The sequence below is a fragment of the Paroedura picta genome, chromosome 1 (genome assembly GCF_049243985.1).
Source record: "Paroedura picta isolate Pp20150507F chromosome 1, Ppicta_v3.0, whole genome shotgun sequence".
NCBI classification, from domain to species: domain Eukaryota; kingdom Metazoa; phylum Chordata; class Lepidosauria; order Squamata; family Gekkonidae; genus Paroedura; species Paroedura picta.
In genome coordinates this window covers 92,445,973-92,459,842 of record NC_135369.1, presented here as the reverse complement: position 1 = coordinate 92,459,842, position 13,870 = coordinate 92,445,973, and the positions used below count along the sequence as shown (strand labels likewise).

Below are 13,870 nucleotides of genomic sequence, written 5' to 3'. Positions count from 1 at the left end.
ATAGCATGGTTTCTTTTTAATTACAGCACTGGTTATTTTTCTTAGCAGCCATTGAAGGTTGCAGTTTGGTTTGTTGAGTCCTGGGAACTGATTGGGGTCTGCATGTCAGTATTGTAGAAATGTCTGTTTTTGTTTTTTTCCAGAAATTATTTTTGGAACGATCTTAATGTACATTTATTGGGAGTATCCTGAGCAGAAATCTCAAAAGTTAGGTTTTTAATTACATATCGGAAGTTTCCACAGAGTTCCAGTATGCCACTAGTCCTAGAAACATGTCTGAAGAAAGAATCAACAAAATTATGTTTATAAAAATATAGAAAAGTAAGGAAAGATTTGCTTTGTAACATAAGCCTTAGCTCTAGTCACCACATACATACATAATTATTTTTATTTCCATTGAAGAGACTTAAAAGTTGGCATGAGAAAGACAAGTCAAATTCAACCAGACTCATTTTACAATTTCATAACAAAGCCCTTTTGATGTAGGCTAGCAAATTTATCATTTGCTGCATAATTAGAACAAATCTAATAATAAATTATCTGGACATATTTACAAATGTTATTTTAGATCTACAGTGCCACTAGCTGTTGAATCCTGTCTAATGTTTCTCATACTGGCAGTCTTCAAGCAAAGGTTGGATACACACTTTTCTTGGATGCTTTAGGATGATTAGGGCTAATCCTGCGTTGAGCAGGGGGTTGGACTAGATGGCCTGTATGGCCCCTTCCAACTCTATGATTCTATGATACTGGCCAAAGGATTGAGAGGAGTAAATGACAACAAGCTTAGGGTTTGGGAGCAGTTAATTTGATATCAGAGCTAGACAAAGTAGCCATTTAGTTGTAGTAATGTCGAGACCCTGTCATTGGATACTGAGGTTTTACACTGGGTCTTTAAGGGTAGAAGAGAATTGATATATGTTAAGTGTTTTTCCAGTGAATTCTTGTATGTATATCGTTCATACAATATAACCTTGTTGCATTTGCTCAAATTCAACAAGTAATTTTGAATATCCTTTGAATTAAGTAAGTTTCAGCGATATAAGTAGCTTTTAGACAGTTAATGTTTATGTGTATGAAAGAAAAAGAAAATGTTCAGTGATCAAATGTTTGAATCAGCAGAATAACTTTAAACAACAATGCTTAAACCATCCTAGTTCAGAGACCTTATTAATGTCTGCTTACAGCTATGTCTTAGTACAGTTTATTAGACTCCTTAATGTCTAATAATTAGACTGTGTGGGCAGTGCATTGTCCCTTCAGAGATTATTTTTATTTCTCTTGCACCTTAGCTCAATGCCTGCAGAAATGTCTAAACCTAGGAGAAATTGCATCAATGTGCTTTATTTGTCAACTGAGAGCAGAGAAGAGACTGGTCAAATTGTGGTGTGTTTGTTATTACAGCTTGAGCTTGGCATTCTAGAAGTAAAGGCATAAGAATCAGAACTCTTTTAAGCAGCTGGTTTTATATGATTTACAATTTTATGTACAAAAGGAGACTTTTGACCAGTAATCAATGAATATACAAACTAATAAGCAAAATATTCAAAAGAATATAATTATGTGACACAATAGTCATAGTGTATAATTTATTTGTTGCTGACAGAGTTTTAATTTTCAGAACTGTATTCATTTATTTAATATTTTATACTTGTATTTTGCCCTTCCCTAACAGCTCACATTGATCAATTAAATACAATATTAAACACAGGTTAATGTATATACGCTGAATAAATAAATTATAAATATTCGAATTGAGAATTCATTTGAATTGAGAATTTGCCTCTTTCCAAAGATTAAAATGCATAAGGGAGGACGGGCAGGCTAATCAGTTCTTACAGGCTTTAGTTCATTTGGTTGGTTTTAGTCAGGGAGGCCAGCATTTCTAGATGTCATTTCTGGCTTTGGATGTTATTTCTGGTGGAACAGCTTTGTCTTGCAGGCCCTGTGGAACTATTTAAGGTCCTGCAGGGCCGTGATCTCATTTGGCAGACTGTTCCATCAGGCTGGGGCCAGGGTCAAAAGAACTCTGGCCTTGGTCACAGCCAACTTTACCTTCTTGGTAATTTTTGGTAAAGGCCTTGATGAATTTAGAGATTGTTTAACTTATGAAATCGCATTTGAACATTGGTGCTTGCTGTGTTATGAAGTCTTACTTTTCATGACTGTAGCTGTTAAGTGTGGAAGAACATGCTAGCATGGTGCAACATTCTGTTGTAGGCAGGAGAGGTCTGTCTCCTACAGTGCTATGATTTCTTGCTATTTGAAACTTGTTACCTGTATTCCAGGAGTGTGGGAGGAGTGATAAGTCGGTAGAATGGCATTAGGTGAGCATGTTTCTGTTTTGTACAATATCTGAAAGCAGCAGGTGTGCCAGTATTGTGAACTAATTTCTTGTTCTTTCTGTGCAGGCAGAAGGAGAAGATAGCCTTAAAAAGATGCAGTTGATGGAACTTGCAATTCTCAATGGCACGTACAGAGACGCCAATATCAAATCACGTAAGTATTACATTACAGAACTATGATGCTTTACGTGTAAGGATGCTTATAAATCACCTTTGTTCACATAGACCAGATAAAGTAGACAATGTAGGTTATGTTTTGGTACTCCCTTCAGTGGCCTTAATGGCATGGACTACATCCAAAAGAACCAGTTTCCTATGTTCTGCTGTGCTTTTCTAGAATGTACCCATTTTCAGTTCACAGTTTCTCTCACATTGAGATACATTTACATAGATATACAGAGATATATAGCATCATTCCATATATGTTGCTGCAGTATTCTGCAGTTTCTGCGGATATTTGTCACTGGTTCTAATTAAAGGCCTTTAAACCTCTCTTGTCACATGAGAACCACTTTTTTATTAGTCACCTCTGCATTACTTCAGGTAACTCACCTGCACAGGTTCATTGCAGGTCTTAATCAAAGAACTGGGAATATGTAAGGGAGGACTGATAAGATTGTCCTCTTGAACATGTGATGTTTGTCATCAAAGAGTTCTAACGATATGGGGCACTTTGCTTAGCAAGTATATCATTTAAAGCAGTGGTCCCCAACCTTTTTATCACCGGGGACCACTCAACGCCGGGGACCACTCACCAGGGACCACTCAACGCCTTTCACTGAGGCCCAGTGGGGGGGTAGTTTTCTCCTCTACTCTCAACCACTGCCCTAGCGCTCTCTGATCGCTATGGTAATGTTTAAACATCCCTTCAAAATAAGATACAGACATGCCACAACAATGAAGTGTGTTGTAAAGGGCTGGGGGGGATGAAGGGCCGGGGGGGGGAGAAGGCGTCCTTTGGGGCCCACCTCCAATTAGTCAAAGGACCACATGTGGTCCGCAGCCCACAGGTTGAGGATCGCTAATTTAAAGGACCCTTTAATATGGTCTTAAAGCACAAGGTATTCAACCAGGTCAGTAAGTGAAATAAGCAAACTAATACCTTGCCTGTGAAGCTAACAGACACAGCATTCAACTGCTGATTAATACTTATTAGTTAAGTGTTCTAAGTCAGTGGTACCCAACCTTTCTGAGGCTGGGGACTGGCAGGGCATTGGACCGCGCCTGCACGGACCGTGCCCGCTCATCGGGCCGCGCGCCCGCACATTGGGCCACGCCCGCGCCCGTGGGCCTTGCCCGCGCATCGGGCCGCACCCGCATGGCTGCGCAGCCTGGCCCTGATTCCCTCTCCCCGCCCTCCCGCAGTAAGAAGCTTCCCGGGCCGCAAGCTTGCGGCCTGGGAAGTTTTTTACTGCGGGGAGAGGGAGCTGCGGCCCGGCGCCATGGCCTTCGCGGCCTGGCACCGGGCCACGGCCCGCAGGTTGGGGACCACTGTTCTAAGTAACCTGATCTGGATGGCCCAGGTTAGCCAGATTTCATCAGATCTTGAACGCTAAAGCAGGGCTGGATGGGAGATAACCAGAATTGCTATGCAGAGGCAGGCAATGGCAAATCTGAACATCTTCAAAATAGTATAGGATCACCATATGTTGGTTGTGACTTAATGTTTCTTAAACACACATTCAAGCATTTTAAGTGTTTTTACATTGCAGGACTAGATTGAATCACAGTATTAGGCTGTAAATCGCTAATAGCTAACCTTGTGGGGGGTTAGATCACACCCACAGACGGAGAGACACAGAGCATTATCATATGTTGTCCAACAAGTTGGCTTTTTATTTCAGCCATTTAGGCTAATACTTAAAAAAAAATTAAAGACCTAAAGGGCTCCCACAAGAATTCCGTATTCATTCAGTGCTGGGATATAGCCATACCCTTTTAATTTTGATTAAATTCCACTCTTTAAACACAAGTTTTTTGTACAGTTGAACTTTGATAAGATATGCTTTTTAAAAAGTACCTTAAGTATGTGCAGTATTATCTGTGTAATGCTGCTCATTTTTTTCATGTTTTCCCTTGTTTCTCAGTTCTTCAGCTGTGAGTTCCAAGATCAGTCATTAATTTTTTTTTCAGCAGTTCTTAGTATGGTTCAGCATGTTTTCCCAGATTGCATGAAAACTTAAACAAAATGTTGTGAACATACTAATTTATTTTAGTCATACCAGTTGTTGAAGGCAAATCTATGAAGATATCCACACTGAGTATAAGAATAGTCAGACAATTTAATCTGGCATTAATTTTTACAATCTGTAGTTTATTGCATTTAATTGCAGGCGTAAATAAAAATGAATGGGTACCTGTATAGTATAGTTTGAATGGTTATTTTACCAGCTTTAATAAAGAGAGGTTATCTCATGTGTTGAGAAGGATTGAAATGTTTTTGGCTTTTGATCAGGAGTGACAAGGATCGTGGAAAATCCCAGTGTATGTATTTAAGCAAAACATTGGCTACTTATATAGCTGCAGCCAGTGCTGCCATTCAGGGTGCAGGTAGAATCATAGAATCATAGAGTTGGAAGGGGCCATGCAGGCCATCCAGTCCAACCCCCTGCTAAACACAAGATCAGCCCAAAGCATCCTAAAGCATCCAAGAAAAGTGTGTATCCAACCTTTGCTTGAAGACTGCCAGTGAGGGGGAGCTCACCACCTCCTTAGGCAGCCTATTCTACTGCTGAACTACTCTGACTGTGAATTTTTTTTCCCTGATATCTAGCCAATATCATTGTACTTGTAGTTTAAACCCATTACTGTGCGTCCTCTGCAGCCAACAAGAACAGCATCCTGCCCTCCTCCAAGTGACAACCTTTCAAATACTTAAAGAGGGCTATCATGTCCCCTCTCAACCTCCTTTTCTCCAGGCTGAACATTCCCAAGTCCCTCAATCTATCTTTATAGGGCTTGGTCCCTTGGCCCCAGATCATCTTCGTCGCTCTCCTCTGTACCCTTTCAATTTTATCTACGTCCTTCTTGAAGTGACGCCTCCTGAACTGCACATAGTACTCCAGGTGTGGTCTGACCAGTGCCGTATACAGTGGGACTATGACATCTTGGGATTTTGATGTGATGCCCCTGTTGATACAGCCCAAAATGATACAGCCCCAAATTCGCCTTTTTTACCGCTGCATCACACTGCCTGCTCATGTTTAGTTTACAATCCACAAGTACCCCAAGGTCTCGTTCACACACAGTGTTACCTAGAAGCGTATCCCCCATCCAGTAGCCATGCTTTTCATTTTTCTGACCCAGATTCCGAACTTTACACTTACCTTTATTAAATTGCATCTTGTTCTCATTTGCCCATCTCGTTGAACTCTGTCTCTCTGTCTCTATCTTCCGGAGTATTTGCCAGTCCTCCCAGTTTGGTGTCATCTACAAACTTGATGAGTAGTCCCTCCACCCCCTTATCTAGACCATTAATAAATAAGTTAAAAATTACCGGGCCGAGCACCGAGCCCTGAGGTACCCGGCTACTCACCTCTCTCGAGTCTGATGAAACTCCATTGACAACAACTCTTTGAGTGCGGTTCTCTAACCAATTCCCTATCCACGATCCAGCAAACTGGTTACTTGGTCAAAAAAGGAAAGCAGGTTGGTCTGACAGGACCTGTTGGAGACAAATCCATGCTAACTTCCTTGGATCACCAAATTGTCCTCCAGATGTTTGCAAATCGCTCCCTTTAATATCTGCTCCATTATCTTCCCCACAACAGAGGTCAGACTCACTGGTCTGTAGTTTCCCGGGTCATCCTTCCTCCCTTTTTTGAAGATCGGAATAACGTTTGCTCTCTTCCAGTCCTCCAGGACATTTCCAGTCCTTAAAGAGGTCCCGAAGATGATGGGCAAGGGCTGTGCAAGTTCTCTGGAAAGTTCTTTGAGCACTCTCGGGTGCATTTCATCCGGCCCAGGGGATTTGAACTCATCCAGTGTAGCTAAATGCGTCTCGACAACCTCTCTATCCATGTTAACTGCTACCCAGACACTATCCTTTGGCTACGGCCATCTCTAGATGTGCCTAAATCCTATGACCTATGGGAAAAAACATGTAAAATAGGCACTAAGCCTTTCTGCTTTCTCTGCATCTTCCGTTAAGAGTTTGTCCATACGCACCCAACAGTGGGCCTATTGCCTCCTTTACGTTTGCTCCTCACATAACTGAAAAATCTTTTCTTGTTACAATGGGCTTCCCTGGCCAATCTTAGCTCACTCTCAGCTTTGGCCTTTCTGATGATTGATCTACAGTGCCTAGTAACCTGTAGGTACTCTTCTTTAGAGCTCTGTCCTTCCCTCCATTTCCTGAACATTTCCCTTTTCTTTCTTAGTTTCTCTTGAAGTTCTCTGTTCATCCAAATAGGCTTCTTAGAGCTCCTGCAGTGTTTTCGTCATTCTGGGATAGTCATTGATTGAGCATGCAATAGCTCTTGTTTGAGTGTTTGAGTAGTGCCCACCCTTCACATGCTCCCTTCCCTTCCAGCATTCTGGTCCATGGTATGACACTCATCATGTCTCTGCTTGTTTTCATTGTCTACCTCATAACATCTAGTTCCAAAGATGTTTGTGAGCTTTTTGTGAGGAGCAAGAAGAACATTTTTGGAATAGTATTTAATTTCTGCTCAGAACTGTGCTGAGAGTTGCTAGGCTCCACCCCACTTAATTTCCCACAGCTGCTACAGTTCAGTTGAGCATTTAGTTTTTAAATACAATTTTGAATGTGGCTTTTATATAGTACCAATCAAATTGTATAATTTCTTCTGTCTAAAGAAATGTCTTAATTGTGGGGAAAGTGACATAATAGCTTCTGAATGTTTTTCTGCAATAACCCCTTTGGGATTGCTTTTATTATGTGCTTAGTGTTCTTGCTGATATGGATTTAACTGGATAGAGCTGATTGTGGGCTGTTAGGCCATGTAATTCTGGAAAGCAGCTTTGTTAAACTTAAGATTTTTGCCTTCATGAATTCTAAAATACAGTATTTATCTTTGATACTATGGACATGATGGGTATAATGTTCCAGTATTTAGTCTTGAACTGTGCAACTATGATTTTGAGAAGAATTATAATTTCTGTATATAGCCAGAACTATGTCAAAGTAGATTTTACTATTTGTAGACACAAATTTAAATTATTGATCATATTCTAAAACTGCACTGTGTGTACTAAACAGTGCTATGAACGTCTTCTGAAATGAAGATAGGGTTGATACATTTTTGTTTGCAAAACTCAAACCTAAATATTGAGTATTTCTGAGCATGTTTGGACTGCCTTGCCTTTAATGGGAAATTATCACCTGTAGAATATGAGGCATTTTACCTCAAAACTGCCTAGGTTAGCAGTGATCCCAAAACTTGCGGTAGCTTACATCATCATATAATAATAATAAAACAACCTTTATAATAAATACAAACTCCTAAAAACCTCCCAACCACCCCTCTTACCAGTCCTCTCCCCCAACCCTGCCCTCCTGACAGCCATAATTCCAGGGGACAGTTGTGCACATTGGAGGAGGGACTCAATCTTACTCTTTACACCCGTCCTCAACCAAATGCCTGGTGGAAGAACTCCATCTTGCAGGACCTGCAGAACTTTACAAGCTCCATCAGAGCCCTCAGTTCTTCCAGGAGCTCATTTCACCAGGTGGGGTCCAGGACCAGGCAAATTGTGTGGACAAAGGATCAAGCAACACTTGAACCTGATCTGGTATTCAGTTGTCAACCAATGCAGCTGCTTCAGCACTGGCTGTAGGTGGGCTCTCCAAGGTGTCTTAGTAAGAATCCTAGCAGCTGCATTTTGCACCAGCTGTAATTTCTGGATCAAAGACAAAGGAAGGCCTGCATAGAACGAGTTACAGAAATCCAGCCTGGTAATGACAATTGCATGGATCACTCTGGCTAGGTGATCTTGGAACAGACAGGATGCTAATAGCCTCACCTCTAGTGAATGGAAAAATGTGATTTGGGCTACTCTGGTGACCTGGGCCTCCATAGAAAGGGAGGCATCCAGAATCATACCCAAATTTCTGGGAGTGTGTGAGATGTCCAATTGCACAACATCCAAGTTGGGTAAACACACTTCCTGATCTGGCCCTTTCCTACCAAACCAATACTACTTCTGTTTTGGAGGAGTTCAGTTTCAGCCAGCTTTGCTCAAGCCAGACCGTCACTGCTTCCAATCATCTGGCAGATTTTTCTGGGAAGGAATTGGGGCAGCCATACATCAAGAGATAAAGGTGGATGTCATCAGCATACTGATGACAACCCAACCCAAAATTCCATACCAGCTGGGCCAGAGGATGCATACAGATTTTAAATAATGTGGAGGAGAGTATCCTGCCCTGTGGCACCCCACTGGGGAGGTCATTACAATATAACTGCTCTTCCCCCACTGTTATCCTCTGTTACAGTTCCAGATAAATAAGCACAGACCTTGGAGGGCTGTCCTCTGAATCCTGGCCCTGGCGAGGAGGTAGCTTGACAACGTCAAACACTGCTGGCAGAGTGAGCAGTACATGAAGGGCTGGCCCATCCCAATCCTGCTAATGCTGGAGATCATCTGTGAGGGTGACCAGCACCATGGCCAGGATGGAACCCAGACTGGAAAATATCAGAAGCCAAAGTTGCTAGAAACTGGTCTGCCACAGCTCTTTCAATTACCTTCCCCAGAAATGTTAAGTGCTATATGAACCAATAATTGCCTGCGTAACAGGGATGAAACAATGGCTTTTTCTGCAACAGATGTACTGTTGCCTCTGTAAGAAAAAGAAGAAGAGTTGGTTCTTATATGCTGTTTTTCTCTACCCGAAGGAGTCTCAAAGCGGCTTACAGTCGCCTTCCCTTTCCTCTCCCCACAACAGACACCCTGTGAGGTGGGTGAGGCTGAGAGAGCCCCGATATCACTGCTTGGTCAGAACCACTTTATCAGCACCGTGGCAGGCCCAAGGTCATCCAGCTGGCTGCATGTGGAGGAGTACAGAATCGAACCCGGTTTGCCAGATTAGAAGTCCGCACTCCTAACCACTACACCAAACTTGCTCTTTAAGACCCTCTGGGAACTCTCCCGATAAAAGGGAGAGATTGACAATCTCCCGGAGCGGTTCCCCTATCCTCCTGCCCTCTGATTTCAGGAGCCAGGCAGGGATCCAGAGGACAGGTAGTCTCCCATATCAAAGCTAGCAACTTGTCCACTTTGGCTAACGAAAGCCAGCTGAAGCGATCTAACAGATCCCCACAAGCTGGCCAAGGGCTCTCTAGTTCCTTTCTATATCAAGTATGGGAGGAAAATCACGGCAGAGTGATGGGAGCTTATCTGTGAAATAGTTCTCCAAAGCCTCACAATTCAACTCTTAAGTGACTAATATTTTGCTTCGGTGATCATGGAAGCCCGAGGTGGCCAGCGCGGTAGAGGGGAGGGGTGCTGGCAGTGCACCAGCCAGCGCCCACATGCAGGCACAAATCTCTGCACCTGTGTGTGGGTACGGGCTGGGCTGGGGCTGCTACACCACAACCCTAGCCACCTCAGGCTTCTGTGATTGGCAGAGCATGCAATCCTTCAACCCCCTTTGAGTCACTGAGGCCACCACCATGCTGCTGCTGTGCCACTGCCGCAGTGCAGTGGTGGCCTTGGCGACCCAAAGGGGGTTGCACTATCAGGTAGGTTAAGAACTACTGGTCTGTTGGATTAGACCAGTGGTCCATTTAGGGCATAGAGGCTCTCCCCCTTGCTGTTGCCTCCTCCCAGCCCTAGTATTTACACGCTTGCTATCTCTGTAGGTGGAGGCACCCTTCAGCCAACATGGCTAGTGGCTATGAGAGCCAGCTTGGTGTACTGGTTAAGAGCAGCGGCTTCTAATGTTGTGAGCCAGATTTGATTCCCCAGTCCCCCACATGCAGCCAGCTGGGTGACTTTGGGCTTGCCACAGCACTGATAGAGCTGTTCTGACTGAGTAATAATATCACGGCGCACTTAGTCTCACTTACCTCACAGGGTATCTGTTGGTGGGGGGAGGAAAGAGCAGGCGATTGCATGCTGCTTTTCAAGTCCTTGTAGAGAAAAGCAACATATAAAAACCAACTCTTCTATTTCATCTTCTATTGATGGACCTCTCCTCAATGACTCTGTCCAACTCCTTTTAAAACTATTTATTCTTTTGGTCATTACTATCTTCCCTGGCAGTACTCTTTAAAATATAAATCACTCTTTAAAATATGCATCACAATTATAGATTCACATATATGAATATATGAATTCATATATGGCAGTCTTAAAGCAGTGTCTGGGCAGATACTTATCCTGGATTTATTTATTTATTTATATTTTATTTATATTTTTATTTATATTTTTATACCACCCTTCCCTACGGCTCTGGGCAGTTTACATAAAACATTTTTGAACATTCACATAGAACACCATCAAAATCAAATATAACAGTATAACAATAACAACAACATATCAACTGGAGCAATTAGAATGGCACTTCAACAATAACTTGACAATCCTTCAGTAGGTTCGGTCCCTTAGTCTGGGGGGCACCTATAGGTGTTATGGCTCAGTCGGCCCCACCAAATGCCTGGTGGAAGAGCTCCTTTTTGCAGGCCCTGTGGAATTGTGGAAGTTCCGGCAGGGCCCTGATCTCTTCGGGGAGCTCATTCCACCAGGTGGGGGCCAGGACCGAGAAGGCTCTGGCCCTTGTTGAGGCCCGACGTGCCTCTTTAGGGCCAGGGATCCATAGCCAGTTGGAGGTGGCGGAGCATAGAGCTCTTCTGGGGGTATAGGCAGGGAGGCAGTCTCTCAGATACACTGGGCCCAGCCCGCGTATGGCCTTAAAGGTGATTACCAAAACCTTAAGCTTAATCCGGAATTCAACTGGGAGCCAACCAAGTTCTTGGAGTACCAGCCGGATATGAGATCTCCATGATGTTTTAGTGAGAATTCTGGCCGCGGCATTCTGCACCAGTTGTAGTTTCCGGATCAAGGATAAGGGTAGGCCTGCGTAGAGCGAGTTGCAGAAGTCCAGTCTGGAGGTGACCATCGCATGGATCACTGTGGCTAGGTGCTCTGGTTCCAGGTAGGGCGCTAGTAGTTTGGCTTGGCGGAGGTGGTAAAATGCCAGCCGTGCTACCTTCGTGACCTGGGTTTCCATTGTAAGGAATGGAATCACGCCCAGGTTCCTGAATGAGTGAGTCTCTAGGAGCTGCACACCGTCCAGGGTGGGCAGGCGCGCTTCCTCCCATGGTCCCTTCCTAGCCAAACACAGGATGTCCGTCTTTGCAGGATTGAGCTTCAGACGACTCTGCTTGATCCATTTTGTCACTGCTTCCAGGCATCTGGCTAAAGATTCTGGGGGGGAGTCAGGGCAGTCATCCATCAGGAGGAAGAGCTGGGTGTCATCTGCGTATTGGATGCTTTAGGCCAGCGGTCCCCAACCTTCTTGTAGTCGGGGACTGCCTCCGAGGGTGGGGGGAGAGCCGGCGGCCCAGCCACAGCAGCTGCACGTAAACACGCACGCGCAGTTGCCGCACATGCGCGTTTTCACCACTAGGTGGCGCTAACGCACATGCGCAGAACAGCCACACGTGCGCGTTTTCGCCAGCAGGGGGCGCAAACACGCATGTGTGGCAGCTCCGCGCATGCGCGTTTGCGTCGCTGCCATGCCAGCGGCCGGGCTGCCTCTTCCCCCTCTCTCGCTGCGGGGGGGGGGAGGCAGGCGCAGCCTTAACGGCCCCGGTACCGGGCCGTGGACCGGGGGTTGAAGACCACTGCTTTAGGCTGATCCTGCATTGAGCAGGGAATTGGATTAGATGGCCTGTATGGCCCCTTCCAACTCTGTGATTCTCTGATTCTATACATCATAGCTTCTTAATAGGAAATACAACTTCTCTATATTCATAACATTATAAGAGGACAAGTCTTGTTATGGATTAAAAACTGGTTCAATTATAGGAAATGGGGAGCAGGAATGACAGTTGCAAGGAGGTTTCTTGCAAGGGGGGGAAGTGAACAGTGGAGTCTCAAAGTTATTTGGTATTGAATGCTATTTAATTTGTTCATAAATGATTTGGAATTTGGGCTGAACAGTGTAACAGCTGTGACAGGATGATATTTTCCATCAATAACTGTGCTTAGGTGCCACCGTAAAACCCCAACCCTTAGCATCAAACCACTGATAGTGCTGAAATGTAAAGAGATTAATAACATCTTCCATCTTCCATAGGTAATATTTGTACACTTTGGGCTTTTTTCTCCCTATAGCCCCTAAGCCTTATGAGCACACATGACTGGAAGTACACGATTGGAGCACTGCAAAACAAGAGAAAGAAGGGAAAAAAGGAGAGAAAGAAGGAGAAGGGGGGGGGGGTTGCAAGCAGACTCTAGCAAAAAGAGTCTATTGGGCATTAACAGTGCACACTTACAATTAAATCCCCAGATGAATGAGACTATGCAAGCAGAGCTTTCTTCCTGGCACAGCTTCCTCCTTGGCCTAAAACACCATATCCCTTCTCACCTCTCTTTCTCCCCACTCATTCCCAAGTACTAGCTGACTTAACACCCACAACCATCTTATGGGAGAGTGGCACACATCCATTGAAAAGCAGGACCTTCCCTACATCCTCTTCTGCCCTCACCAGCTGGGTGGCTCATCCAGTTGAACAACCTGGAAATGCTGCTCAGCCTCAGCACTCTTCATGCAGCATCCCTAAGGGGGAGGGGCAGGGGATGACTCTGCAGCTACCATATGCTTCCTGCCTTCAAGGACTGCCACTGTTGCCTTGGCCCTCTGCTTACCACCCCACAGCTCCATCGCATGACCCTGTCATCAGTAGCTCTAGCCAGAGAACAATGCAACTACTCAATTTTCTCAGCCACTCGGGCCATTAATCATGTGCACTTCAAATGGTGCTTGCATCTTAACAGGGACTGAAGTAGCTAAGTGCAAGTCTCGCAGTAAAGACATGGAGCAAGAGGTTGTAGGAAAACCCAAAATTCTGGGAAAGGCTGTATCACCCCAAGGGAGTATTGTTGCACCCCACTTGGGAGTCCCTGCTCTATCTAATGAGATCAGGGCCCTGCACGACCTTAACCATTTCTGCAGGACCTGTAAGATGGAGCTTTTCTGCCAGGCCTATGGGTGAGGCCTAGAAATAACACCAAGAATGCTTGAAAGTCTACCTTTGACAGATTCTCTAAGACCTCCATCTAAAGTTGCTCATAAGAGGCAGCATAAGTGTTTGGATTAATAGGACTTATTATTTAATTTTTATTATTAATTTTAAAATCTAAGTTAAAATTAAATTTCATTATGAGCCGGCTTGCTGGGAGGGCGGCATAAAATCAAATGCATAATAATAATAATAATAATAATAATAATAATAATAATAATAATAATAATAATAATAATAATTTAAATCTTGTTTAAATGCTTGAATTAATAAGATTGTCTTTTAATATTTTAAACATCTGTTAGATATCTTTTA

The 13,870-nt window shown here is 43.9% G+C and overlaps 1 protein-coding gene across 11 annotated transcripts in view; it reads left to right on the top strand.

The window, feature by feature from the left end:
- Window positions 1–13,870, top strand: part of QKI (QKI, KH domain containing RNA binding) — a 163,710-nt gene that overhangs the window by 131,520 nt on the left and 18,320 nt on the right. For all 11 annotated transcript variants that reach the window (XR_013233357.1, XR_013233359.1, XR_013233358.1 and 8 more), the window contains one exon: window positions 2,412–2,499. Coding sequence is in view for 8 of the 11 variants with exons in the window: in XM_077348032.1 (XP_077204147.1) it covers window positions 2,412–2,499 (88 nt within the window). In the remaining 3 variants the exon portion in view is untranslated. The remainder of the gene's footprint in view (window positions 1–2,411; window positions 2,500–13,870) is intronic.